Source organism: Equus caballus, chromosome 13 (assembly GCF_041296265.1).
Source record: "Equus caballus isolate H_3958 breed thoroughbred chromosome 13, TB-T2T, whole genome shotgun sequence".
NCBI classification, from domain to species: domain Eukaryota; kingdom Metazoa; phylum Chordata; class Mammalia; order Perissodactyla; family Equidae; genus Equus; species Equus caballus.
In genome coordinates, this window is record NC_091696.1 from 29,392,633 (window position 1) to 29,420,311 (window position 27,679).

The 27,679-nt window shown below is 50.2% G+C and overlaps 2 protein-coding genes across 10 annotated transcripts; one reads left to right on the plus strand and one right to left on the minus strand.

The window, feature by feature from the left end:
* The first annotated feature begins 4,466 nt into the window (after positions 1-4,466).
* On the plus strand, positions 4,467-20,195 carry RUSF1 (RUS family member 1). 8 transcript variants are annotated; one of them, XR_011424641.1, is made up of 14 exons: positions 4,554-4,915; positions 5,129-5,243; positions 9,699-9,744; positions 11,395-11,427; positions 11,517-11,622; positions 13,910-14,011; positions 16,281-16,351; positions 16,429-16,613; positions 16,695-16,752; positions 17,168-17,238; positions 17,904-18,047; positions 18,157-18,234; positions 18,724-18,998; positions 19,925-20,195. XR_011424641.1 is itself a non-coding variant. In XM_023655568.2 (14 exons), exons 1-14 carry the CDS (start codon positions 4,616-4,618, stop codon positions 20,043-20,045), a joined length of 1,509 nt encoding a protein of 502 aa, XP_023511336.1. In that variant the 5' UTR covers positions 4,559-4,615; the 3' UTR covers positions 20,046-20,195. The 8 variants fall into 8 exon arrangements, 6 of the variants coding, with proteins under 6 accessions (XP_070087945.1, XP_023511336.1, XP_070087944.1 ...); XR_002812210.2 differs by having other exon boundaries at positions 4,559-4,915; positions 18,665-18,998; XM_023655568.2 differs by having other exon boundaries at positions 4,559-4,915; positions 18,920-18,998.
* Positions 18,890-25,825, minus strand: SLC5A2 (solute carrier family 5 member 2). Of its 2 annotated transcripts, XM_001495481.6 has the most exons (14): positions 25,560-25,825; positions 24,920-24,991; positions 24,739-24,843; positions 23,677-23,841; positions 23,261-23,366; positions 22,443-22,523; positions 22,058-22,287; positions 21,610-21,745; positions 21,257-21,364; positions 20,961-21,111; positions 20,669-20,837; positions 20,379-20,594; positions 19,454-19,583; positions 18,890-19,367 (listed from the first exon to the last, which is right to left on the minus strand). In XM_001495481.6, exons 1-14 carry the CDS (start codon positions 25,683-25,685, stop codon positions 19,141-19,143), a joined length of 2,022 nt encoding a protein of 673 aa, XP_001495531.2. In that variant the 5' UTR covers positions 25,686-25,825; the 3' UTR covers positions 18,890-19,140. The 2 variants fall into 2 exon arrangements, with proteins under 2 accessions (XP_001495531.2, XP_070087942.1); XM_070231841.1 differs by lacking the exon at positions 24,739-24,843.
* Positions 25,826-27,679: the final 1,854 nt, after the last annotated feature.

Below are 27,679 nucleotides of genomic sequence, written 5' to 3' on the forward strand. Positions count from 1 at the left end.
GATATATTAGTAGCAGCTTACATTACATTTATCATTTGTGCCAGGCACTGTTTCAAGCATTTCAAGCATCAAACACCTTAATAGGTATTTATCCTTATTAAAAAATCCTATTAGACAGGTGCTAATAATAGCTAGATTTTGTAGATGAGCCATCTGTAAGACGTGGGGACCGGACTCTACCAGGCTGCACGCCACAAGAACAGAGACACTTCTGTCTGTTCTCTACGATATCATCAGGTACTCAACAAAGCAGAAATACTCTTTTTCTTCTTTTTAAATATTTTCCTAATGTTTTCTATTTTTGGTAGATGTTTTTCAAATTTCAAAATCACCACATACTAATTAAAATAAATGAAACAATACAAAAGTGTGCACTGAAAATGATCATTTTTGCTTCCTCCTCCAACAAAGTAACCAGTGTTAAAAATGTGTGAATTTCCTGTCACATCTTCCTGCATTCAAAAACCAATATACATAGGTACCTATACACTCACAGAGGTTTCATTTGCTTTTTTGTTTATAGCATTTTCTTAATTAACATGCAGCAAAATTGATTCCCTTTTGATATATAATCTATGAATTTTAATATATAGATTCACATAACTATTACCACAATCAGTATAAAGAACATATCCATCACCCCAAAAAACTCCTTTGTGCTACCCGTTTGTAGTCTTCCCCACTCCCATCCCTAAACCCTGCCAACCACCGACCTGTCCTCCATCACTGCAGTTCAGTGTTTCTGAAGATGTCCTATAATGAAATCGTACAGTCCTTTGAGACTAGCTTCTTCCGCTCAGAATAATACACTTAGGGTTCAGCCAAGTTGTTGCAAGTAAAAGTAAGTTGTTTCTTTTCATTGCTGAGTGTGCATCATGCATGCATAACAGCTTGTTTATTCATTCACCCACTGAAGGACATCTGGATTGTTTGCAGATGTGGCAAGCATGAATAGAGCTGCTGTAAATATTTGTGTACAGACTTTTGAGTGAACATGTTTTCATTTATCTAGAATAGAAAATATTTGTTACCACTAGGAGAAATAATTGCAATACAACCTGACAAAGAACATGTATACAGAATTCATAACAAACGCTTATAGTTCAATAAGACAGCCCAGTTCTTTAAATGGCCAAAGGATTAGAAGAGGCACTTCACAAAGAAGATATACAAATAGCCAATCAGCACAGGAAAAGACATTCAACATTATTTCTCATCAGGGAAATACAAATTAAAGCTACAATGTGCTACCACTACAATGACTACAATTTTAAAAGACTAATTAAGTGTTGATAAGGATATGGGACAACTAGAATTTTCATACATTGCCAGTGGGAGTGTAAAATGGTACAAACACTTTGGAAAACAATTTGGCAATTTTTTACAAAGTTCAACATACACTTACCACATGATCCAGCAATTGCATTCCTAGATGTTCATGAGACATGAACATACATGTCTACAAAAATACTTCCATGCAAATGCATATGTTCACAGCAGCTTTATTCATAATAACCAAACACTGGAAACAACCCAAATGTCCAATAACCAGTGAATGGATATACAAATTGTAGTATATTCATACATTGGAATACGACTCAGCAATAAAAAGGAATAGACTAATGGTACTCATGACAACATGAATGAATCTGAAAATCATGCTGAGCAAAATGGGGGGGACTTGTACTGTGGAATGTACTGGGGGGACTTGGGGAGAAAAAGCAGAAAAAAAAGAGTGTATCTTTCTATTATTTTTATAATTCTCAAAAAGAATACAAAAGAAAAAAGAAAGAAAAAAGATGGTGTAGTTCTAAAATCATCAGCCTCAAATTTGAATCCTGCGTCAATGCCTAGAAGAGTAGCAGCTGCTCACTAAATATTTGTTGAATGAATGAATAAATGAATGAATGCTTTTGCCATTTTTCAGCTCTGTAACCTTGGTGAAGTCACTTCACATATATAAGCCTCAGTTTCCTCATCTTGTAAAGGAGGAATAAAATGCCTACTTTACAAGAAGCTATTGAGAAAATAAATTCGTTCCCTCCACAAATAGGTACTCGGCACCTACCTTGTGCAAGGCACTGGCACAAGGCACTGGGAATTTATCAGTGCCAAAGATGAAGCGCCTGTCCTCCTGGAGCTTATGTTCCAGTGGGGGTGGTGAGAGGATGATGAGGGACGAAGTCTGAGAGAGGGCAGGGCCCAATCTACAGAGCTTTGTGGGCCATGACAAGAAGTTTGTGTTTTCTTTTTTTTTTTAAAGATTGGCACCTGAGCTAACGACTGTTGCCAATCTTCTTCGTTGTTTTTTTTTTTAATTGCTTTTTCTCCCCAAATCCCCCCAGTACGTAGTTGTATATTTTAGTTGTGGGTCCTTCTAATTGTAGCATGTGGGATGCCACCTCAACATGGCCTGATGAGCGGTGCCATGTCCGTGCCCAGGATCCAAACAGGCAAAACCCTGGGCCGCCGAAGTGGAGTGCGTGAGCTAAACCACTCGGCCACCAGACTGGCCTCTGTGTTTTATTTTCAAGTGTGAAGAAAAGCCATTGAAGGATTTGGAGGAGAATGTTCTTCCATAAAAGTAACAGGAAGCCACTGAAAGGTTTTAAGTGGGGGAGTTTTAGGCTGCATGGAGAGTGGACTGTAAGGGGGCAGGAGCAGAAGTGGGGAGACCGATGAGGATGAAGTCAAGGAGACGTGCAGCTGGGAGTATCCTGCCCAGTGTTTGGTATACCATCAAATGCAGGCTACCAAGAGGTCTCATAGGGTAGAAGAGGGACCATCACTCATCTCTTTGTCAAGCCACTGATCTGGACACTGAAGCCACAAAGAAGTGTATGATACGTCCTTGTCCTCAGGCACTTACAGTCCACTTGGGAAGATAGGAAAGAGGTACCTAGTAAAACCATATACAAACTGGGCTAAATAAGTCCTACAATGAACAAGGGTCTCTGAGCAGGGAGAGGTCAACTTGCACAATGGTGGTCAGTAAAGCCAAGAAGGTCCTTAAGTAGCATGACCATATCTCTCAGTTCACTCAGGACAGCTCTAATCTATTATCCCAATGTAATTATTAATAGTGCCTCCTTTAATGACACTCTCAAAAATCTTGATTTGGACAATAAATTATATGGTGATGCTAGTCATGAGGGCCATTTGACCTGCCTCATATGGAGCAAAGGGCCTCACATTTGAATACTTGACATTAACCCCAAATAATGGCCAACACTTAAATAGCATGTACCATGTGCCAAACATAGTTTAAGAGTTTTCCACATATGACTCATGTAATCCTCATCTTGACACTATGCGTTAAGAATTAGTATTATTCTCATTTTACAGATGAAGAAAGTGAAGGACAGAGAGGCAAGAAACTTGCCCAAAGATCTCACAGATACTAAGTGACAGAACTAAGGCCCTCTGATGGAATTCATTCATAGAGGTGGGCCTCCGAGTTCAATACACTCACAGAAGCTAACATTTAAAATATTTCATGTTTCTAAACCCTTCAATTTTTCACTCTAACAGGAAACTCAAAATTAAAAAAAAAAGAAAAGAAAAGAAAAAAGAAGTGCCCAGTGTCTATCTCAGCCTCAGAGAGACTCTACAGGTCTCAGATAAGATGAGGTGGAGTAGAAGGGTGTTCCAGGCTGAGGAACCAGGATATTTTATTTTCTGATAAAAAGAGGGCACTTTTAGCAAATTTCTACTTTGGAGTCAGTACATTGCACTAGATGGGAAGGAGAAAGGGAGAGAGGGAAAGAGAAGAAGGGGTGAGTTGGGAGGGAGAGAAACATTCTGACTTTAGACTCTCCCCCCAACTTCATGGACCATCTCCCCCACTAAACACACAAGAACTTCTTGTCTATTTCTCTTGTTTTCTGACACTATTAACTGCAATCCCTTGATTTTCTCATCCTCAGATGTCTTTAGGTTCCTTTGAGAAATAATACTCTTTCAGTCTTGGGGAAGGCTGAAGGACAGAGAATCTCTAGTGGAGGGCCAGAGACGCCCAGAAGAAAAACAAAAACAAACAAAAAGGGAAGCTTAACAGCGCCTCAGGGATCACCTGGTCCAACTTCTCATCATGCGTTCGTTCGTTCATTCATGAATATCTTTTAAGCACCTACCATGTGTTACGTAGCGGAGATAAAATAAGGAGTAAAATATAGTCCCTGGCCTCACAATAAAGAAGGCAACTAAGACGCAGAGAAGGACACTGACTTGACCAAAGTCACACAGCTAAAAATTCTGTGGCCGCACCGGATCTCGAACACAACAGTTCCCTAGGGACGCCCTTTTTCCTTCTCCCCATAGCTGGAAGTTGTAGGTCCTAGGAGTCCAGGGCTAGGCGGGTCAAAGGGCCCCCATGACTCCCGGGGCGCAGCTACAAAATGCTACAAAGAACAAACGCCAGGATCCGCCCCGAGGTGTCCGAGGCGAGGCCCGGAGGTCAGAGAGGAAGAGTCTGGTTCCTGGGCTGGACAGACGAAGACAGAGGCTGGTAGCCCTTTCGCAAAGGAAGATTGCCCCTCTGCAGCCGCCGTAGTCGAGCCGGAAATGTCATTTGGCCACGTTTCCAGCTACACGGGGCTGCAGGGAGAGAGCCGCTATGGCTGACGGCGCGAGCCTGGAGGCCCGGCTGTGCTCGGAGCAGTACGGCTCCGGGGCCGCCCGGGGCTGCTGCGCCGCTGTCGACGGGAGCCTGCAGTGGGAGGCCTGGGGGTGGCGCTGGTGGGGGTTCTCTGGGGCTTTCACAGCAAAACCCGAAGGACCAGATGGGGGCGGAGAGGGGGCTCCCGCGACCGCCTCAGCACCTCTCTCCCGGCTCCTGGCCTTGTTCCTGCCACAGGGCTTCCCCGATAGCGTCAGCCCGGACTATCTGCCCTACCAGCTGTGGGATTCTGTGCAGGTCAGCCCGGCCGACTCGGGTAGGGGGCGGCATGTAGTCGGCGGTGAAGGAGGCAATACGGGCCACCTCTCCTTGCCTGTTTATAGACTGGAGAAGGAGGCCCAGAGCAGAGCTGTAACGTGTTCCAGGTCACACACCAAGGAGAGCTGAGAATAGAACTTAGATTCCCCGTGCTCCTGCGCCCACTCCTCACCCCCTTCTTTTCTCCTGCAGGCCTTTGCTTCCAGCCTCTCGGGCTCCCTGGCCACCCACGCAGTCTTGCTAGGCTTAGGGGTAGGAGACGCAAAAGCCTCTGTTTCAGCTGCCACGGCCACCTGGCTCGTGAAAGGTGAGCTTGGACCATGGAGCCTCACCTGTCACTGCTCTCAGCCCTCCCATCTCCCTGGCCCCTTTTTCTCCGACTGCACATACCCCTCCTTTCACCCCTGCCAGTGTTCTGGCTTCTAGCTTTGGGCTGTGATATTTATGGACTCGTGCCTGATTAGATGCGGAAGCCAAGTCTCCCCAGTGCCTAGAACAGTGCCTTGTACCCTGTTAAAAAACAAAATTTGACTGAGTAAATTTTAAAGATCTTGTTGGCTTTATTCAACAATTAATTAATCGCCCACAGCTACAATACCTTCATCCTGAGCACCAGCCTTGCAACCGCACTCTGTTCCCCATAAATACTGGTCAGAGTCCCTAAATCATCTGCGGCCCAGATCCCTAAGTTAACTGTCCCCTCTCCTTTATCCCTAGTCTCTTTGTGGAGGACTGCATAAAAGTGTGGTTATTGGATAAAACTACCAGCTGCCTGGTGTGGAGGAAATCGATTAGTTCCAGAAAAAAAAATTGTGTAGTTGATCCTGAGTAGGGGGAGAGGAGGTTCTGGGAAAGATGAAAGGCATCTTAGATCCTCTGGGACACTAGATGATGCTGTAAATAGCAATTATAGTAACCATCTGTTGAATGTACAACTTTTTGAAAAACCACTTAAAAAAAGTTACATTTTGGTACCATGGCACCTAGAGAGTGAAGTAGAAAAGAAAAGGGAAACTGTTCCACATCCGGAGAGCCCATAGCTCTCTCCACTGTCCTTTGTCTTTCACTACTGTTCCCCCTGGAGGTTTAAATCAGACCTAAGGTAAGGCTCCTTCTATTCCTAGCATCAGCCTGGCCACACCTCTGGTGAGCCTCCCTGGATCTCTTAGAGAATCAAGAGGCTCCTGCTTACACCTTTACCATTAAGACTGAGCAAACTGGCCAAATGTGAGTCACCTTTGAAAAGAAACTTTCTCTAATGGTACATTCAGTGGAGAAGTGGTGATCTGTGACTTGTCCTAACTGTCTCTTCTTTTAATAATCATAGTTCACACAAACAGTTCTTATTGTATGCCAGTCTTTAAATGTACTGTCTCAGTCTTCACAATAGCTCTAAGATAGGTAGTATTGTCATTATCCCCATTTTATAGATGAGGAAACTGAGGCACAGAAAAGTAACTTGCCCAGGGTCACAGCCAGTAAGTGGTAGGGAATGGATTTGAACCCAGGAGGGTTAGTTCCAGAGTCCACATTTTCATACCACCACACTGAGCTTGGTTTGGATCTTTTCCGTTGCTCTCCTATTGGCTAAGTGTTTGAAATGCAGCAGGAGCTAGGGTCAGTAGCTGGTGTTTTCATGTCATTTCTAAGCCTTATCACCAACATGTTGCCTATATATGTCCAACTCAGGCAGGTTATTAAGAAAAAAATAAGACCACTTAAGATATGAAAATATCCACTTACTTTAGAGCCTGTTGTTGACATTAGAAGAAGCCTTCTTAGGAGAGATTTTACAAACTTATTTGCATCAAACATGGGAAATTTGTATGCGGAGCTTTATACAAGAAACTCCCTTGGAATTTTTTGGTATGGTCATTTTCAGTTACAGATCTCTTAATGGAACATGATGTTAATTGTCATAATTAACAATAGTAATACTACTGGCAGCTAATTTTTTTTTGAAGAAGATTAGCCCTGAGCTAACATCTGCTGCCAATCCTCCTCTTTTTGCTGAGGAAGACTGGCCCTGAGCTAACATCCATGCCCATCTTCCTCTACTTTCTAAGTGGGACGCCTGCCACAGCATGGCTTGCCAAGCGGTGCCATGTCCGCACCCAGGATGCAAACAGGGCAACCCCGGGCTGCTGAAGCGGAATGTGCAAACTTAACCACTGTGCCACTGGCCCGGCCCCTGGCAGCTAATACTTTGACAGCCTACTGTATGCCAGACATTTTACACACTTAGATGTAATATGTAATTTAATCTCTGCAGCAGCCATATTAGGTAGATGCCATTATTAATGGGCTTTTCAGAGGGGAAAGCTGAAGCTCAGAGAGATTTACTAACTTGCCTAAGGTAACATGGGGCCATGATTTGGATCCAAACTGACTGACTCCTGGGTGCCACTCACAACCACCACCCTCTTGCCACTTGGGATTTTAGGGTGGAGCCAAGTACAATTTGTGGGCAAATGATCCCTTAGTAGGACTCAAAAGTTTCTAGATCCTACAGCTCAGCTAATTGTGAGGCAAAGAAGAGCAGGTGGGAATTAAGTTGACTAGTCTAGTGGATAGTGTTGACTGTCAGATAATAGGGAGAATGTGTGTCATTACCGCCTACTCGGGTCAACCTCCAGATTCTGCCAAGGTCCCTGCAGCCTGCTTCTAATAAATGAATAGAGCCCCTTTCTGCCAAGTGGCCATTATATGTAGGACATACATCTGATTGGATATGAGTACAGTCAAAGGGAAGAAAAATAGAGTCTGGCCCAGTGAGCTCTCCCTCAACCAGTACAAGTCATCTTGCCATGTTCAGAGTTACTAAGTTGATCCAATACAAGAATCTTAAACAGAACAAGGAAAATTTTGTGTAGAATAAAATGTAGTTGAAGGGAAGAGGGTGAGGTGAGTGACAGAGGGAGGAGGCCTATAAAGCCACCCTGATGGGTGTTACTTCCAGGGACATATAAGGGACAGAAATGGAGAGACGGCAGGCTGGATGGGAGATGTGTTGTACACATGCCTTCTCTGAATGAGGTGGCTGCTCAGCCTCAGCCAACTGCGGCAGTAAGGGAAGGCAGGCCCAGTGTTGCCATTCTTCAGGTTCTTCCAGAAAAGCTAGAAATCCAGATTTTCTTGTAAAAAGTCCCATTTTTGTCCACCTGTCTCCTGTGAGCTTCAGTTGCTTTGTGAAAAGGAATGCTCCCTCTCAAGTTCCTAGGATTTTTGTGAAGACTGAAAGACATAGGTATTTCAGGTGTCCACCAGAGTGCCTAGTGGTCCAGGGTTGGGTAAAGATGTCTACTTAGAAGGCCTGAATGCCCAAGGATGGAGGTTGTGGCAAGGGGTGAGTACATCTCTTTCCAGTGGAGAATGGGGGAGGCTAAACCTCTGTCCCCACCTTTATACGTTGTGGGAAGCTCCCAACCCTCCTTCCTACAACGTAGTTTCCCTTCTCTCTGCATCCCTCACTTAAAGGTCCATGCCCTCAAGCTCAAACAAGTTGGGAGTCCTCTGCCCACCATATCTGTCCTTTCCTGTATGAGGCCTTCCCAGTTGTTTGGTTCTAGAACAGTTCTTTGTGATCCCCCTGTTGAACTTAACGAGCGCTACTCTCAGTATGAGGTATAGTCTAAATCAAGGGTTGGCAAACTTTGTGTAAAGGACCAGATGATGAATATTTTACACTTTGCAGACTATAGTTTCAGTCAGAGCAACTTGATTCTGCCATTTTGTCATGACAACAGCCATAGACAATGTGTAAATGAATGGGCACAGCTGTATTCCAATAAAACTTTGTTCTGTAGAAACAGGGAGTGGAAGCCCGCAGGCCACAGTTAATTGATCCTTAGTCTAAATCAATGTTTCTCACACTGATTGCTGTCTGCTTTTGCACTGGATTTTGAGCCTAGAACCATGATTTTCTGGATCACCACTGTATCCCCCATGCCTCATGTAGTGCCTGGCACAGAGTAGGTAGCCAGCAAGCATTTGTTGTATAAATGAAGGTCTAGCTGATTCTGGAGACTTCGCTGACTCTCACTAGCCTAGGGAGGTCTCTCCCTCTGCCTCACATCCCCAGCTCTCTGTCACCAACCTGCAGTTCAAATCCTTTTTATTTATTTATACTCTGATGACCACCTGTGAATTCCCTACCCAACCTAAGAGCTAGAATATCAACAGTAACCTCTGAACTTTCCACACAGGATTTCCTGCCTTTTTTTTTTAATAGTTGTACCATATAGATATATATACCTAAACACTGCATTGTTTAGTTTTAGTTGTTTTAGAGCTTTATGAAAAGTACATTGTGTTTGAGTTGTCATGGCTTACTTTTTCATGCAAGATTATAATACTAGGATTCATCCATTTTGATGTAAGTAGTTGTAGTCCATTGGATTTTCACTGCTGTCTAATCTGCTGATTGAATGTACCAGAATTTATTTATGCATTCTCCTGTTGATGAGCATTTGCACTATTCCCAGTTTTTTGCTATTATGAACAATGCTGCAAAGAATATTTCTGGTCTACGTCTCCTGCTGTGCATGGGTACATAGTTCTCTTGGGTACATACTGAGGAATTGCTAAGTCTAGGTACTTCTGACCCGATTGTACAGCTATGTCTATCCAGAACTTACCGTACCAGACTGAGTCCCCATGAGCAGTGACCCAAGGTGAATCAGCCATTTCAGTGCCAGGGTTTGCCAGGCCCCACAGCCCCCAAAGGTCTTCCTTGTTCTTTACCAGTGCCTCTCTCCCCCAGATTCGACTGGCATGCTGGGCCGCATCATCTTTGCCTGGTGGAAGGGGTGAGTTTGTCTTCCTGGTAAGCAGCCCTCTGGCTACTCTCCCCAGACAGGGATCATGTCTGTTTCAGTCCTGGCTTTATTTTCAGCTCCCTTCTCTCCTCCAAGTCTCCAGGGGAGGGGAGATTTAGCAATTAAGATTTTCACAGCTAAGGAGTCTTTAGTGAGTGCCCAGTCCCGGTGGCTTGCCCAGGATCACCTAGCAGTAAAGCCACAGAGCCATTGCTATGATCAGATCTGCCTTCAAGAGCACTGATTTGCCACTCTGATGCCCATCATGGAAAAACAGAGAGAGCCACAAGGCTTTATGTGTCTTCTGTTTCCACATGAAAAAAGAAGCCTGAATGGGACAATGCTTAACCCAAAAGGAATGACTTTACTCCAGAGGCTACTTTGGTGGCTCAGACACTTGGTTGGACTTTGCTGAGCTGAGCAGGGAGTGGGCTGGGGCAGGTCATCAGGATGCTTGCTCTACATGGAATCAGTGTCATTATTTATCGAGAAGGGATTAAGGATCTTGTGCTGCCTGCTTCCTCAGGTCAGTACTGGGCAACCTCAGGAGTGATTTAGTATCTGCCATTGTGATTGTGAGGTTCAGTGACGTAGTTTATGCAAAGTGCTTAGCACATTACATGGCACATAATAAGTCAACACTAGGTGCTATTAACAGCTCTGTGCCTCACAAGCTCCCTATATGTATCAGCCTTAGAACAACTTTGTAGAGTAGGATTAAATGTGTACATTTTACAGATGTGAAGCAGACCTAAAAGAGGGAGGTTACTCACCCAAGTCACGCAGCTTGTAACTAGTGAGATGGGATTTAAGCCTAAAACCTGTACTCTTTCTGTAGTGTCAGGCTGCTTTATGGGGCAGAGCCCTAGACCAGACCCATGTGTTCTAGTTCTCCTTCCAGAGCTCCCCATGTGTGTCCCAGACCCCACCCAGGAATGCTCCCTTTCTCTCCAGGAGATTTGCAAATTAAGAGTTGGGGCTAATGCTGCAAATTCTGACCTGTGCTGGGAGCTGCAACATCTCCTGCCACTGGAATCTTGGAGAATTGGTTGCCAGGTGTTTGTGCATGGGCCAGGGAGTCGCTCTGCCTGGCAGAAGAGGCAGCCATCCTCTTGTGTAATAGAAATATCCTAGGCTTGTATGTCAGAGCCTGGCTCTTTCTCTTGGCCTTTTCCCCGACTCTGCATGTAATCCAAGGGAATTCCTGTCCCCTCTCTGGGCTAGTTATTTGTAACATGTGGGGCTCACACTAAATGTATTGTTTACCAGTCCAAAATGTGTGGACTTCTTGCTGGGTACCCTTGATGAGCAGGAGGAAGAAGAGGAGAGATGGCAGAGGAACCCAGGGGGAGCTTCTCTCAGAAGAGGGGCAAAGGGTGGGGAGCAGCCACAAGGCAATCAGTTTTTTCCTTTGGTGCATCATAGTTAGCAAGGGGGAAATACTAAGTGACCACTGAAAGTCCTCCCAGCTGATGATGGCATTTCAGGCAGCAGTGACAGTGTTGGGACAGATGTCTGGCTGGTGTGTGGGTTTTCCTGAGCCCTTTGGACCTTACCTTGGCCTAAGGATGGCCTGCGCTGCCCACAGGATCCGTTTTCTCCTTAAATCCAAATTGTAAACCAACCTCTCCTCCCCAACAGGAGCAAACTGGACTGTAATGCCAAGCACTGGAGGTGAGGAGGGGCTGGGACAGAGGGGAGAGGCGTTTTCTATTATGAAGTTCTCTTACGTCTGACCTCTAACCTCTGATCCCTTCCTCCAGGCTTTTTGCTGACATCCTCAATGATGTAGCCATGTTCCTTGAGATTATGGCTCCTGTATACCCAATCTGTTTCACCATGATCGTCTGCATCAGCAACCTGGCCAAGGTACCTACCTCTGGAGCACCCCTATACCCAAGATACCTGCCTTGGTGGTGCTGTGGGTGGGCTCACTTGGGGCCCACAAGTAAGCCCAGCCTGGACCTTGTATTCCAGGCACTTCTAGAAGAGTAAAAATGTTCAGATGTTTCTACTTGGACCCAACTATATGATCCTCCTCCAGCCAGACAGACTCTGGTGCCTCAGATAGTCAGTCTAAGGCAGTGTCTGGAGCCACAGGACTGGCGAGGGAGATCTGAACTGAGATACAGAAGTGGTGGTCCAGTGTCAACATCTTGGTACCAACTCTGGCTACCTTTCATTCTTTCAGTAAAATATTTACTGAGTGCCTACTGCATATTTGCCACGGAGTGTGGGCCCTCTCATCTTTGAAAGAAAGCCACACATAATTAAACAAATATTTACAGAATTATAGCTACAGGTATTCCAGATGAGAAGCGTAGGGGGCTTCAAGAGGGTTCAGCAGGGAACCTGGCCTAGTCAGGGGAGGCAGGAAGTCCTCCCCTGCAGCTGCATCTTGAATAGTAAGTTTAAGGTGCCAGGTGGGTGTTCTGAGCAAAGAGAACAGCATGGGTCAAGGTCCAGTGGCCAGACAGAGCACAGACTGGACAGTGAGGCTAGAGGGGCAAGTAGGGTGAATGCGAGCTCTTCTCTGCCAGGCTGCTCACCCTCACAGATCCTTCAGGTTGGCCTCATCCAGTGAGGAAACTGAGGCCTAGCAAGGTTCAGCAAAGAGCTTAGCCTGTCTTCACCACAGGGTTAAGTACCTGGCATAGAGAAAGACTCTTAAGAAGACAGGTAAGATCCATCTCCAAGGCCCATCTGCCTGTTCAGAATCACTTTAGAGCAGTGTGTCTCTACAGGGCACTACTGATGTTTCGGATGCAACAGTTACTTGTGGTGGTGGACATTTACCTTCCCTGGCCCAGGCACTAAATGTCATGCGCACCCCCTCCTCCTCCAGAGCAGGAAACCCCAGAAAAAAATCAGTGCTATAGCTGTGGACCAAGGATTGTGACCTCTGCCTAAATTCTGCACTAAACTCCACCTTTGAGGCCTCAGTCTCTTCATCTGTCAAATAAGGAAATGTAACAGGGCTATAAACTTCCTTCCCCCTTCCCTCCCTACCCTCTCTGGAGTTCCAGTCTCCGTGACTGGCACCTCTGTCCCCCAGGTGCGCCAACCAGGAGCCTGGCTGTCATCCATGCCTTCTCCTCCCTCATCTGTCACCCTCAGCTAAACCTCCATTCAATTCTGTTATTTTTCCCTCCTAAATCTCTCCAGTCTATTCACTCCTTCATCTCCATGTCATCTGGTAATTCCTCATTGCTGAAAAAGCGCAGTTACTTCCTAGGTAGTCTCCCTGTTTCCAGTCTCACCCCTGTTCAGTCCTTCTCAGAGCAGCCTAATAATCCTTTTAAGAGTGGAAATCAAATCAGGTCACTTTCCTGCCCCCATTGCTCTTAGTATAAAGACCTTAACAAAGCTTGCAAGGTTCCATGTGAACAGGTCCAAGCCAGTCACTCCAGCCTCATTTTGCACCACTTTCATTTTACCTTTGAATAAGCTCTGCCTACATAATAACTAGTTTATCATCTATTGATTTTTAAGCTTCATGAGGGCAGGGGTTGTGTCTGAATTATTTCACAGCACCTAAATCTGTGTCTGGCATCTAAAAGATTTGGTAAATATGAGATGAATGAAGGTGATCAATGATCCTCATCAATGAGCTTTACCGTCCTCGATCTCAGAGGGAGAGATCCAGGTGCCATGGGAGGTCAGGGCCACTGGGGTGGGTTTTGAACTGGCCTGGAAGGCTTGCTAGGCCTTCACTAGGGCAGGAAGAGAGTGGAGTTAGTTACAGGCAGGCAAAATTTAAGCATAAAGTTAGAAACCAGACTGGGCCTGGGAGCTCAGCAACAGGGAGGGTACAGCCAAAGTAGAAGTTGGAGGCTGGGGAAGTTGTGGGCTAAGAATGGTCTTTGGGCCTCCACCTTGGGGAAAGAAATTGAGTTTCCTTGGGGCCTTTTCCACAGGGTGGTATGGCAGGCAAACTTTAGTTTTCTCCTGGAACAAGACAGGGGAGGTGGGCCTAGTGGATATAGAGGGTGAGAACAAGATACCAAGGACAACATTCAGGGTTTTGCTGTGGGGTGGCCTAAGACCTGGTCTTGTCAAGCTAGTGTGAGCCATTTACTTGGCTCACCCACAGAAGCACCTATGTTGCCACAGCTCATGGCTTCTCTGACCTTCACTCTTCCCTTTCCCCACCCAGTGCATTGTAAGCGTGGCTGGTGGTGCCACTCGGGCTGCACTGACCATGCACCAGGCCCGGAGAAACAACATGGCTGATGTGTCAGCCAAGGATAGCAGTCAGGTGAGCGGCCGGAATTGGAAGGACGGTGCAGGGGAGGATTGGGGGGTATCACGCCATGCCACAATTTGAGAGTATGGAGAGAAGCACCCGAGTGCTCCTGCGGGTAGGAGTGGGGGACACGCAGGAAGAAATGTAGGTGCCCCAGGCTCTGACTCTCAGGGTAGGTAGTCCAGTATGAGGGCACGGGCTTTGGTGGCAAGTCCAAGCCCCTGCCTGCTGCCTGTGTGGCCAAGAGTGAGCCCTTGCCCTGGCCCTTGCCCACTCTAGCCATAGCCACACACCGTGGGAGGTAGATGTCCTGATCACATGAGGCCCCACATGTTAAAGCACTTAGCAAGTCAAAAAGTGCTCAGCATGTGAGGTGGCTGGGGTCACTGGGCAAAGGCCTCCACTCAGCAGTTTAGCAGGCCCTTCTGGCCCAACCCCTCGGCTGACCAAGGGAGCCTGCAGTAGGGGTAGGGATACCCCTAAGGCTGAATTCTACAGGTATTGGATCCCCCCAAACCCCCATGCTAAGTGCTTATGTGTACTGCATCATTTAACTCTCACACCAACCCTATGAGGCAGATAGTGTTGTTATCCCTGTGTTACAGATGGGGAAAGTGAGGCCCAGGGAGGTCAGAAGTGTGACATGGTTTTCTTTGACACTGAAGGAATTTAGAAACCTCTTTTCTATCCAGTCCTGCTTTCTGGCCTTCTCTTATATTGTTTTGTTCAGTTTCTGTTTTTTGGGTTTGGTTTTTTTTTTGAGGAAGATTAGCCCTGAGCTAACTACTGACAATCCTCCTCTTTTTGCTGAGGAAGATTGGCCCTGAGCTAACTTCCATGCCCATCTTCCTCTACTTTATACATGGGACGCCTACCACAGCTTTTGCCAAGCGGTGCCATGTCCGCACATGGGATTCAAACCGGTGAACCTGGGCTGCCGAGAAGCGGAACGTGCAAACTTAACTGCTGTGCCACCAGGCCGGCCCTGTTCGGTTTCTAAATAGAACTTCATTTAAAAAAAAATTAAGACTAATTCCTTTCAATAATATTAACACAAACTAATATCTATTAAGCATTAACCATGTGCCAAGTATTTCATTTCTGTGAACTTATTAAATCCTTACAATTGTCTTGTGCAGGAGGTACTCATTGTTGCCATTCTACAGATGAGGAACTAAGGCATAGAGAGCTTCAGTCTCCCTGGCTACCCTTGCGCAAGTCCCTTCTTTCAGGAAATGGTTGGACTAGTTCTTCCCTGTTATCTCCCCCATAGGTGGTTAGGAAGGGAGAAATAAGTACAATCCAGGCCCTTCTCTTTAGGATCTCCCAGCTTCATGCCTGTTGTCTCTCACCTGCCCTCTTTCTAACTCCCAGCCCACCTCCGACCCTCAAGCTGTATTTTCCAAGGCCACAGGGCTTCCTCAGTCCATAGAGGCAGTAACACATCACCAGAGCAAGCTAGGACGTGTGCTCAGTCCTGCAGCAGGTCCCTGCTTTCTGCTGATGTTGCTTTGTTGCCACTTAATGTGGCTGCTGGAAATCACTATTCCCATCTAGGGGAGAGGAGGTCCCTCTGCTCCTGAGCTCCCAAGGCCACTGATCCCCAGTTTACTCTCACACCCACAGCCTTTATTTCCATGGCCCACCCCCTTGCCAAGATGGCTGAGTAAGAAGAGCTCTCCAGCCTCAGGCCCACTCTTTCCCAGCACCAACTCTCTTGGGGACCCCATAGTCAGGGGCATCAACCCAGACTCCTCCCTCATGATGAGTTGGGGGCAGGTGGCCTGGGGTCTTTTACCCTAAGGTGTGCTCCGTCAGGCCATCTCTGGCCATCAGGGGGCTCTAATAACACTGATTCTCAAGGGAAGAGGTTTAGATCTTGTACTTTCTTCCTGGGCGATTCCTTGACCCCTTTGCAAAAGTGTCTGCCAATTACTGCATACCAAGGGGCTGGTGGGGGTCAGCCTTTTTAAACTACCAAATAAAAGTAGTTCCCTATTCTGCGGACATTTACTTGCCTGAGTGTAGGGCTACTCAGGTGACTCTTGCAAAACAAAGATAACATTCCAACGGCATTGCATCTACCTGGGCAGGGAAGCAGCTGGTATCTTAAATGACAGCTCACTCACCAAAAACGTTAAAAATTTACTAGGTGCCCTCATCAGTGTAGGGAGCCTTGGGAGGTTCCAGAGGAGGGGGATTGTGATGAAAGGCACTCAAAGATATTCAGTCTAGCCTGGAGGGGAGCCCTCCAACTCCCAATCCCTCTGCCATTTTCCAGGAGACGCTGGTAAACCTGGCAGGGCTCCTGGTCAGCCTCTTGATGCTTCCCCTGGTGTCAGGTTGCCCTAGGTAAGCTGGGATCAAGGGCGGGGAGGAGGTGCCCAGCTAGGCCTCTGCCCACATTGACTACCTCACTCTCTCACCAGCTTCAGCCTTGGTTGTTTCTTCCTCTTCACTGCCCTCCACATCTACGCCAACTACCGGGCAGTCCGAGCCCTTGTCATAGAGACCTTGAACGAAGGCCGGCTCTGGCTGGTCCTGAAGCACTTCCTTCAGAGAGGAGAGGTTCTTGGCCCCACTTCAGCCAATAGGATGGAGCCACTGTGGACAGGTGACCCAACCTGTTTGTCTCAAGTCTTATGTCTCCCAGTCTCTCCCGGTGCCTGGGCATCCTGACTCCAGCTTCCCACAGGTTTCTGGCCATCTGTGTCTCTATCCCTGGGGGTCCCCCTACACCGCTTGATCTCCAGGTGAGTGGCCCAGTGTCTCCCACCTATCACTACTCCCACTCCCCACACATGCTCATTATTCCAATTACATACTGGCTTCCCCTGACCAGGCCCCACCTCTCTGCTCTAGGTTCTTTATCTCTGCTGAACAGACTGGGGGTCAGTATGAGTGCTTGAGGGGAGGAGAATGTGTAACATAGATATAAAGGATGTATTTGTTGGATGAGGAAAGAATGGATAGATGAGGAAAATGGAGGACAGGATGCAGGAAGAAAGGAAGGATGGATGTGGGGTGCATAGGTAATGAGAGAGAGCTGGGAAGCGGGTGAAGGACAGATGAAGTATGGACAGTTATGGTTAACAGGTAGCTGTTCAGTTGACTGGATGGTTGCTCCTACCTTTGCTTTCTCCTCCCCCACTGCACTCTCTCCTTCAGTGTCTCTGAGCTGCAGCAGCTGGTTGAGGGGCACCAAGAACCCTACCTCCTTCGCTGGAACCAGTCACAAAGTAAGTGTGCCACATTCTCCTAGCCTTAGACTCATCCTCCTGGGTTCAGCCTCTCATTCCTCCAGCTCCAAGGCCACAAGGCCTGGACAGTTTGGAGGCTGCCTGGTGTCCTGGAGTGAGCTCTGGACTAAGACTTGACACACAGAAATCATTGCTGCATGCCCCAATGAAATTCACTTTCTCTCTCTGTAAAATGGAGCTAACAATACCTGCCTTCATACCTGCAGTGTTTTTATGAGAATCAAATAAGGTGATTATTTACAAACACTCTATACATTGTAACACACTTACTCAAATAAGATTACGACCTTTGGTTATTTTCTCTCCCATCCGGGGTCACTACTTGAGGAAACAAGTACTAGAGTTTCCTGGTCTGCTAGTTGTGTGCTAAAAGGGGCTTATTTTCACTAGCCATTAAAGACATGCAAAATGAACCCAGCTCAGTGAGCTGCCCTGAAATTGTATTTGGAAATTGGGCATTTCAGTTTGTCCAGAGCACTGGGGAGCAACGGGAGATGAAGTTGGAAAGGAAAGCGTGAGAGATGGCCTTCCATGCCAGGTCAAGGCCTCTGGGGGCAGACAGGGATGAAGCAGCCGTAGCAGGGTTGAGCGTGTTTGGGGAGGTGGCACTTCCCTGGTACCAGTCTGTCCCTGGGTCTCTCCAGACCAGGTACAGGTAGTTCTGAGCCAAATGGCAGGCCCTGAGACCGTCCTGAGGGCCGCCACACACGGGCTGGTGCTTGGAGCCCTGCGGAGAGATGGGCCCCTCCCAAGAGAGCTGGAGGAACTGAGGAACCGAGTACAGGCAGGTAAGCACCTCAAAATCTAAACTGCAGGTGACTAGAATTGGGGTGGAGAAAGGAAGCACTCCCTCTTCAGCTTGCGGACCTGAGAGCTGCTGGTTCTGCAACCCCCTAGGTCTCGCGAAAGAGAGTTGGGTCATCGTCAGGGAGACGCACCATGTGTTGGACAAGCTGTTCCCAAAGTTCTTGAAAGGTAAAAACATCCTTCAGCCCTATGGCTCCTTGGCCTCTGAGGCCTTCTCCCCAGGGGCCCTGCCTACCCCTATCCCCACCCCTCCACCTGGGAGGTGGAAGACCTGGGTTCTCTCTGTGAGCTTAAGTCTGGGCCTCAGTTTCCCTCTCTGCAGGATGGGGAGGTTAGGATGGTCTCCCTGAGGGCTAAGTTAGTGCTGACAGTCTGTGTAATCCCAGTTGGCATTGAAGAACTAGGGGCACGGGGAGGCTCGCAAATTACTGATGATGGCCTTTTATTTAGCACCTACTCAGTTCCACCCTTTTCCGTGTGCTAGGTCAATGAATTCTTGCTGCAACCAGATGAGGTTTTAGCCTTATTTTATGCCAGAGATTACCCAGCAGAAGCAAGGCCATGCCGAGCCTGTGCCACTCCTTAACCCCCTCCCCAGGGTCAGCCCAGAGTCTCCTCCCCCAGGGTCCTGGCAGCACTCCCATGACCTCTCCCCAGGACTGCAGGATGCCGGTTGGAAGACTGAGAAGCACCAGCTAGAGGTGGATGAGTGGAGGGCCACATGGCTCCTGTCTCCAGAGAAGAAATTCTTGTGAGCAGCCCAGACAGAGGTCCAGGTCCCAGGACAGGAGCCTGAAGCAATGACACTTTGGCCATAGCAGAATGTGGGAAAAGCAGCTTTATTTTTACTTAGGGGAACTGCTTGGCAGGTTGGCCAAGACCTCACAGGAAGTGACTGCCAGTCCGATGGAGTGGACCTCAGGCAGAGACAGGTGAAGAGAAGGGAAACCAGGGCCTTCCTACTCCCCCTCCTGCCCCACTCCCATCTCACCACTGCAGGCTCCCCACCCCCACTCATTGTAAGGCTGAGCCCTGCCCTGGCTGTGTGGCTCATGGTGTCCAACACAGTTGGCCTCAGGCATAAAAGCCCCAGAGGAATGTGGCCACTGCCATCATGAGCAGGGCATTGAGGTTGACCACACGGGCCCAGCTCGGGTCCTCACTGATGTCTTCTAGCCGCCTGGCTGCTGCAGCCACCTCCTCCTGGGTGGGAGCTGACAGACTACCTGCCCCAGCCCTGCTCACTCCACAGAACCAGAGCAGGCACTGGCGGAGCAGGCCTGGTGCCGAGGACCGGGACTCTGGGAAAAATTGAGGCCCGATAGTTAGTTTCAGGAAACTTGGTTCACCCAGTTCCCTAGCCCCACCTCCTTGGGCAGTGCCTTACCCTCCATTTCTACTACATGCTCGGGGCACCCGTTCTGTACAGGGGGTGAGATTGGACCTTCCAGCTCATCAGCATCCAGGTCCTCCCGCTTCTCCTTACTGTGCCGGAGACTGAAAACCAGGCGGTGAAGCTGGGGAAGGGTGGGAGCAGGGACCAAGTGGGAGTTCTGTTCCCCGACCCGAGACCCCGAGGTCTGTTGTCCACATTGGCACCCCTAACCTCCTCCCTATCCAGCCTGCACACCCAGCCCAGGCTCAGCTCACTCAGAGCCAACCTTCCATGGCTGTCCTCAAACTAAACCCAAGCTCCTCTTGGTCCTGCTCCCCCCAACCCCCGCTTCATCACCCCAGGTTCCCTGTCTACACTCACAGTTGTAGTACTATACTTTAGACTCTAGTCTTCGAGTCCTTACAGTGTTCCTTCCTGTGGGTATTTGCTCAGTTTCCTCCTGCTGCCTTCCCCCTCTCTAAGGAGGAATCCTGCCCATCGTTCCCGGCCCAGCTCTTTCGTCCTTCCCTCCAGTCAGCCCTGCCCTGGAGCATCTGCCCTGCAGCAGCACAAGACCAAACCCTTTTGTGGGCTTTCAAGATAGTCCTCCGTCTCTCTCAGCCACCAATCACATCCTGTGTGTTTTCAGTCCCAAAGGCCATGCCAAGGACTTTCAGGGGCTTTAATCACTTCCCTCACAATCTTCAAGCCACATCCCCCCAAACCACCTCAAATAAATGTCATTTAAATAAAACATTGTGCCTGCTTTGCAAACGGAACTTCAAATTGGACTCCCAGCCTGCCCTCACCAGCCCTCTATAGAAATTCAGTCCCCCCAGTGGGCATTCCTGGAAGCGGACTGGCAGACTGCTGGTGGAGAGGGCTGCACTAGCCCACACGGTGCATGTTTAGTGCCCCTCCAGAGGCCAGCACTTACGTGCTTGTGCGGGATGGGTGCTGTGCACAGTGAGACTACAAGGGTGAGGAGGCCAGAACAGACGAAGAGCACAATGGCGAAGTAGAGGTAGTGCATGCTGCAGAGGAGCGCTGGGCACCCTGAGGGCCGCACGCAGCTGCCAGAGCCAAAGGAGAACTCCGGAATAAGGCGCGCCAGACCCATCAGCAGGCCCCCAATCAGTCCCCAGAAGGCACCCTGTAGGGGGAGAGAGCATCAGCCTCCTGGGAATGGCCTAGTCCTGCCCCAAGCTCACAACTATGCACACTCACCTTCTCATTGACACGGGGCACAAAGAGCGCTAGCACGAAGACAGCGGACACAGGTGGCGCCAGGTAGCTGGAGACTGCCTGAATATAATCAAATAGCTGCCCGCCCTGCGCTGCCTGCACCACCGGTAGCCAGGCCACCGACACGGCGACGATGAACACCACCCAGAGCCTGCGGTGGGCGGCCATCAGATTTCACTCAGGACCCCCGCCTTCCCCCAAACTTAGGAGTGCTCCCTGTTCCCACACCAGGCTAATTTGTAGGTCAGGAGATGGGAGTAAACCCAGGCCGCACCGTCCTACTAGCAGCAGCTCGCGGTCGCCTGCGCGGGGTCGCAGGCGGGTGTAGATGTCCATGGTGAAAAGCGTGCTGCTGCTGTTGAAGATTGAAGCCAGCGAGGACATGAGCGCTGCCAGCATGACCGCCAGCATGAGTCCGCGCAGACCTGCGGGCCGATGGGAACTTCAGTCTAGGGCCACCAGGGTGTCCTGGGAGGGTGTGGGCTTGGCGAGGGGTGACTCGTCCCAGGGGCAGTCTCCGCAGTGTGCCTGCGCCTGTGAGCAGGGGAAAACCCAGGTGCTCGCCCTCACCATTGGGCATGAGCTTCACGACGAGCCGCGGGTAGGCAATGTTGGAGCAGCCCACCTCAGTGCCGCACACGCGCTTACACACCTCAGGCACCACACACGCCACCTCGTCTGCGGGAGAGAAGGCACGACACGGCTAGGACGGGACCTAGTCTGAGAATTCGGATCCCTGAAGTGGGGACGGGGAATCCTACTGGAAGAAAGATGGGACCCCTGGTGGGAGATGGGGCTGGGTGACCAGATTCCCAAATCTTAGCACGGTAACTGAAATGGGAGACAGGCACCTGAATCCTTGCACAAGAAAGGGGCTGGATAAGGCACAGGACTCTCGGTCGGGGCGGGGAGGAAGACGTTACCCGGGTAAAGAATACGGCTGATCATGCCGGGCATGACCATGAGGAACATGGGCATCAGCTTCAAGTAGCCACACAGGATGCAGCCCGCCTTGATGTGGGTCAGGTTTTTCCCGGCCAGGCAGCGCTGCACTATGACCTGCGACGAGGTGCGTTCAACTACCTGCATCCAGTACCGGATACCCCGTCCCTCGGGCCTTGCCTCAACTCGTCACTTTAATTCAGGGCTCGCCTCCGGCTTAGAGGCGCAAGCAATTCAGCTCAACACACAGACCCTACCTCTTGGATCCGGCTCCATCGGGTTTATCTCCACCCTGGCCCCGTTCCCGCCCCCTCAGACCACGCCTTCGACCTAGCGCCCCGATAGGTTCAGGCTCCACCCATCTCAGCTCCGCCCACAGCGGTTCTGGCTCTGCACCAGCCTTGCTCCCCACCCAAGCACTAACCGCACCTGGTCGCTGCACCAGTACCAGCCTGAGACGATGGTAAGCCCCAGGAGCAGCGCGGGCCACGGCAGGTCCCCCGTCACAGGGTCCCGGAGCAGATGGTAGGAGTCGGGCCGGGGTCGAAAGCAGGAGCTGGAGATGTTGCCCACAGCCGGATCCTCGGACACCGTCAGCGACGTCACTGCCCCCAAGTATTTGTCAAAAAGCCCTGAATACCCTCCTACCTCGTGGAAAGCTGAAACAGCAAGGTCGTCAGGGGACCTGGCGCCTGCGCCAAGGCCCTCCCTAGGACCCACGTGCCAGAGATGCGCAAAGTCCCTGCCCCCAAGTTGAGGGCTCTGCGACCCACGACCTTCGCGCCCCCCCACTCCCCCCGGCCGAGAGCCATACCGTAACCCATGAGGATGAAGGCCCCCACGAGAATGACGAAGGTCTGCACGGTATCCGTGTACATCAGCGCTGCCAGCCCTCCTGCAACGGGCCTGGGTCAGCGGGGATAACCCAGTCAGGCTGCCCCCAGTACCCGCGGTGTCTGTGCAAATTTGGAAAAGGCGCCCCTTCCTGGAGAACAAATTTCAAAACGATGGCCCATTCTCGTGGCTCATGCACTCGGCATTAGGAGTGTGGCTGAGTTTTAGGTTCCCCTGTTGCCTCCTTGGCCAGGCTCCCACGTAAAGACCTCCACTAAAGGCCCCCTTCTAGGCCCCAGGTTTCTCATCTGTGTAATAGGAAGGGGTGATTCTCTAAGGTCCAACTCTCAGTTCCATCCCATCACGGAGACCAGGCCCCTTAAGCCGGCCTTGGCACCAGGCCCTACCCACTCCGGTCCAGGGTCTGGCCTCGGGCCCCACCCCCAGACCCTCTGAACTGCACGGGTTTGGTGAGTGATCCTGGAGACTGGCCAAGTCCCCTCTCCCCTCCCAGGCGTTCAAGAAGAGTAAGAGCTGATAAGTAAAATCTTCCTTTTTGCCCAGGTCCAGCACGGGCTCAGCGCTCAGGAATTCCAGTCCAAATCCAGGGAACAGTGGGGAAAGAGGGAGAGTTTGCTTTCCAAAGATTTAGGTTCTTGTCCTGCTTGGACCACATCACGCTTCAGAACCTCACCACCTCACTTTGCTCTGGTGACTCCCCTAAACCCCGCCCACACATCCACACTCCTAGCGCGGCTCCGGAGCCCGCTCCGTTCCCTAAGCCCCTGCCACGGCCACCTGTCACAGTGTAGATCATGGTGATGCCCAGGAGCGCGATGACAGAGGCATAGATGTTCCAGCCCAGAGCCTGCTGAATGAATACTGCCCCGGAGAACATGTCCACCTTGGGGTAAGCAGCAAGTGCGCAAGTCAGGACCCTGGGGCCAGGGCAGGGTCCCAGGTCCCCCTCCTGCCCAGACCACGACCCTATGTGGCCACGCCTGGAAGGTTCCCTCATTTTTCAATGGCCAGGCCTTCCCAAGTCCCACCCACTGTGGCCACGGCCCCAGAAACCTATCCCTTCCAGGCCCTGCCCCCGCCATGATCCTTACAGTGATTTCTCTTTGATCCCGCTCCCTCCCGGGCTTTCTGGAGACCTCTACTCCGTGGTCCCGCCCTTCCAGGGTCCCGCCCCGCCCACCGCGCCTGCGCACCGAAATCTTGGTGAAGATGTACAGAAAAAGCGAGAGCAAGGACAGGTAGAGGCGGATACGACGGCCCCCGAAGCGCTTGCGCAGGTACTGCGGCATCGTAATGACGCCTGCGGTCAGGTACACCGGCACGAAGAGCCAACCGAGTAGCAGCACCACGAACAGCGCCTGTGGGCACAGCGCAACAGCTCAGGGTGAATCCCCGTCTGAGATCCTGCTGTAAGCGGGCCCTCGCCCCTGAATGGTCTGAGAAACTTCCTTCTCTTCGTGAATGTACTACTCCAAGAAAAGGTCGCACCTGGGGCCCAGAGGACACAACTGCAGACAATGTCCCTAGTCATTAAGGAACAGAGTCTTGACACCTTCTTGGGCCTTTAACTGGAGTCCACCTTGCCCTCCCAGACCATGACCCCTGGCCTGTCCCTCCCAAGATGGTCCCTATCTTCCTCCTCCATGCCCCCCCCCCACCTCCCAACTCCTTCCCCCAGTACATAAACCCAAGCACAGATCCCTCAGCCTGACCCCAGCCTCTGCCAAGCAGCGCTGCCTCCCCTCTCCTCTCCATCCACCCAGACCTTCTGTCCCTCAAGGCTCAGCTCAGAGGCCTCCTCCTCCAGGAAGCCCTGAGCTCAAAGGCCTGATCTCTCCAACCCTCCAAAGTGAGCCTCTGTTCCAGGGCTTCGTTTCCTTCCCATTTCTGCAAGGGCCTTTAATCCAGAGATCCTCACAGGCCACGACTTCAGAGACCATCAGAATAAGCACTTTACTATCTTTGAGGCTGTTCACCCACTTCAGAGGAGTAAATCAAGGCCACAGAGGGTAGTGGCTGGTCCAGGCTCACACAGAAAGTCAGGAGCAGGAACTACCCCTGCCCTGAAAGTGGTCATCTCCTACGTAACCCCTGCCCCAAAGCTGGGCATGTGACCCTCACTCAAAGCCCAACCCCACCCAATTGGGAAGTCCCACCTCCGGGCTCATATCCCCTCTGCCTGGAACCTCCCCAGGTGTGACCCTTCCAGGGGTTCCCACTGAGGGTGGAGGTGATTGGCGCAAAGGGGGCCTCACATTCCACTCAAATCCAGCCACAGCCAAGCCGCTTGCAGCACCAGTCCCCGCCAGGCCCACAAAGTGGCCACTGCCGATGTTGCTGGCAAAGAGAGAGGCCCCAACCTGGGTGGCCAGAGATGGGGGTGAGCCAAGCTGCTTCTCTAGACCTCCTCCCACTCCATAGCCCAGCCTCTCTCACCGGCCACCACACCATGCTTCGTCCCGCCAGGAAGTAGCCTCCGACAGTGCCTCTGTTGGTTCTGCACATGGACTGGGGGACAGGAGTTGGGGGAGACCTGGGTTTGGGGCACATCTTTGGACCTCATTAGCCTCCTCAACACATTCCTCAGCCTTGTTTCAGGCTGAAGATTAACCAATGCTCGGCTCCCCTAATGGTTCACACCCCACCCCACCCCCAACCTCTTCCCAAGCACCCATAGCAACCCAGGCCCTAACCTAATGTCCAACTACCCAAGCCTGAGTGTGGGGAGATTTGGCCTGACTTTTCTAGGGGCCTTGGATCAGGCCTATGGGCTTCATCTGGTAAGCCATAACATGGACAGAGGAACAGAGACCTCATTTAAAGTGTTGTCTCTGATGAAAATCCACTGAGCCTATCAAGCAGCCTAGTCCAAAGCTGAGAAGATGAGGAATGAGTATTGGCTAGGCCTCCCTGAGGCTATCAAAAGACTTTCTTGCCTCCCCCCCCCCCCCACCGCCCTGGGTTTCTCCCTCAAATATCCAGACGTCTTGCCCCTGGAACTGCCTGGGTCTCCCTGAGACTTTCCCCCCAGGCCCGAAGAAGCCTGGTCTCTAGGAGCACCACCTCGACTTCTTACCCATAAGCCAACACCAACGACCAGCAGGAAATAAGCAGCAAGGACTAGAATATCAGCAGGGTTGTCAATTAGGACCTTCTGGTCCCCCAGCCCTACTGCTGAGCCTGCCTCTGTGTGTTCCTCCATTCTGCCCAGGATCTGCTCCTCAAGGGACCAGCTCTGGATTTCCCCGGGGGAGGGATTAATGGTTACCTCAGGGGCACTGAGCTGACAAGTCCCCCAGGCCTTGTTGCCCCGCCCCAGCTTTGTTTAGCTGAATCAGTTCACATCAGGGCCAAAGGCTGATCCTGGGGAACTGGACCCTTTCAAGTTCAGGAGCACTCTTTCTTGGTGTTAGCCCCCACCCTTTCCCTGGTGCCCCAGCCTCAAAAATCACTTCTTTCATCCCCTTAAAATGCCTAAACTTCAGCCTTGACCTAGGGAGCCTGGCTGAGCCAGCCCCCTGGTTCTGACTAATCCAGAGCAATCATTTTCAACCTCAAATCTGACAGTGTCGCTCCCCTGCTCAGAAACCCTCCATAGCTCCCCATCACACTCAGGAGGAAGTAGAAGCTCCTCAGCGTGATGTTCAAGGCCTGCCAGGCCCCGACTCCTGCCCATCCTTCCCCTTGCTATTCCACACCAAACCCAGTGAAACCACATTTCCTTCCCATGTCCTTGCCCTGCCCATCCCATATATTTTCATACCCCCAAACTTTTGCATAAGCTGTGCCTTCTGCTTAGAGTGCCTCCCAAATGGCCCATTACTACTCAGCCTTCAATACCCAGCCCATGTCATCTCTTCAGGAAAGACTTCTCTGACTTTTCTGATACAGTTCTGAGCATATTGTGTGGTCCTTGCCTGGGTGCGGGTCATCTCCCCAGCAGACCAAAGACTCCTCAAGAGGAGGGAACGATCTAATTCATCCCTGGAGTTCCATTGCTCAGCACAGGGCTGGATACAAGAGCGAGGAGGTTGATGAATATCTGACCTCTGCCTTTCTAGAAGTATTCACCAGACTTGGATGTCTGATTATGGCAATTGGATTCATGTCCAAGATGGGGAACAGAGAACAGTGTCTTAGGAGAATATGATGAATCATGTTTAAGGAGAATTGGGGTATAAGTGTTTTACTGGGGAAGGTGATCCCAGTAATGACCATAAAGGAAGGGGGAAGTGGGACAAAGAAAGGAGAAAAGCCAATAAAGGGTGTGTTGATTAACAGGTTACCACTCTGAACAACTGGAACCCAATCCCCATGGGGACCCTCTGAAACACTGTGGAGAACCCACCTCAGAACTGACCTCCAAGGGGCAAGGAAGCTGGGGTATTTATGCACCAGTTGCTGTCTCTAACTGGTTGGAGGTTACAAAACCTTTCCCACCCACTTCAGGCCTGCTGGGTACAGGGGCATACTCCTTCCTCCAGATACCACCCTCAGAAACTCAGGAAGCAGCTGGGGAGACTGGCTGTCTGGGAACTGTCTACACAAGATTTCCCAGGTGGGCTAAGCATATATGGGCAGGGCATGCACAGTGTCTGCTTCAGGGGGTGACAAACTTGAAGTGCCTGAGAGAAATCCCGGGGCAAGTATCAGAGGACACATTAGGGTTATAGGCACTTATAATAAAATCTGTATGCCCTCACCATGGCCTACAAAACGCTTCATGATGTGGCACCTGTTTCTTCTTCAACCTTATCTCCCACTATTCTCCCCCTTGCCACACTGGCCTTCTGTCCTTTCTTCCAATATGCCAAGCTCTTTCCTACTTCCTGGCCTTTGTATTTGCTGTTTCCTCTGCCTGGAATGCTTTCCTCAAGCTCTTTGCCTGGCTGGCTCTTTCTCTACCTTCAAGTCTCAGCTTAGACACTACATTTTCCCAGAGGCCTTCTCTGACTATGTGGTTAAAGTAACCCCTTCCTCACCTTCTCTAACTTATTAACTCTATTTTTTTCCTTCTTGCCTTCCCGTCTTTCCTTTCTTCCTCATTCCTTCCTTCATTAACAAACATTTATTAAGCACCTGCCACATGCTAGACACCACTCTAGACACTGGACAGACAATGATCAGCAAAACAAGCATGTCATGGGACAAACTAGCACTCCGGAGCTTGCATTCCAGTTTCAGAAATAGACATAA

Excerpts from the sequence above, each read along its gene's own strand:
- RUSF1 (XM_005598737.4), top strand. The coding sequence starts at position 4,616 with ATGGCTGACGGCGCGAGCCTGGAGGCCCGGCTGTGCTCGGAGCAGTAC. Across the intron at positions 9,745-11,394 it reads ATCTTTGCCTGGTGGAAGGG|GAGCAAACTGGACTGTAATG; the intron begins GTGAGTTTGTCT and ends CCTCCCCAACAG. Across the intron at positions 16,352-16,428 it reads CTGGTGTCAGGTTGCCCTAG|CTTCAGCCTTGGTTGTTTCT; the intron begins GTAAGCTGGGAT and ends CTCTCTCACCAG.
- SLC5A2 (XM_001495481.6), bottom strand. The coding sequence starts at position 25,685 with ATGGAGGAACACACAGAGGCAGGCTCAGCAGTAGGGCTGGGGGACCAG. Across the intron at positions 24,992-25,559 it reads TCGTTGGTGTTGGCTTATGG|TCCATGTGCAGAACCAACAG; the intron begins GTAAGAAGTCGA and ends CCTGTCCCCCAG. Across the intron at positions 20,838-20,960 it reads GAGCTGCTGCTAGTAGGACG|GCTCTGGGTGGTGTTCATCG; the intron begins GTGCGGCCTGGG and ends CGCCCACCGCAG.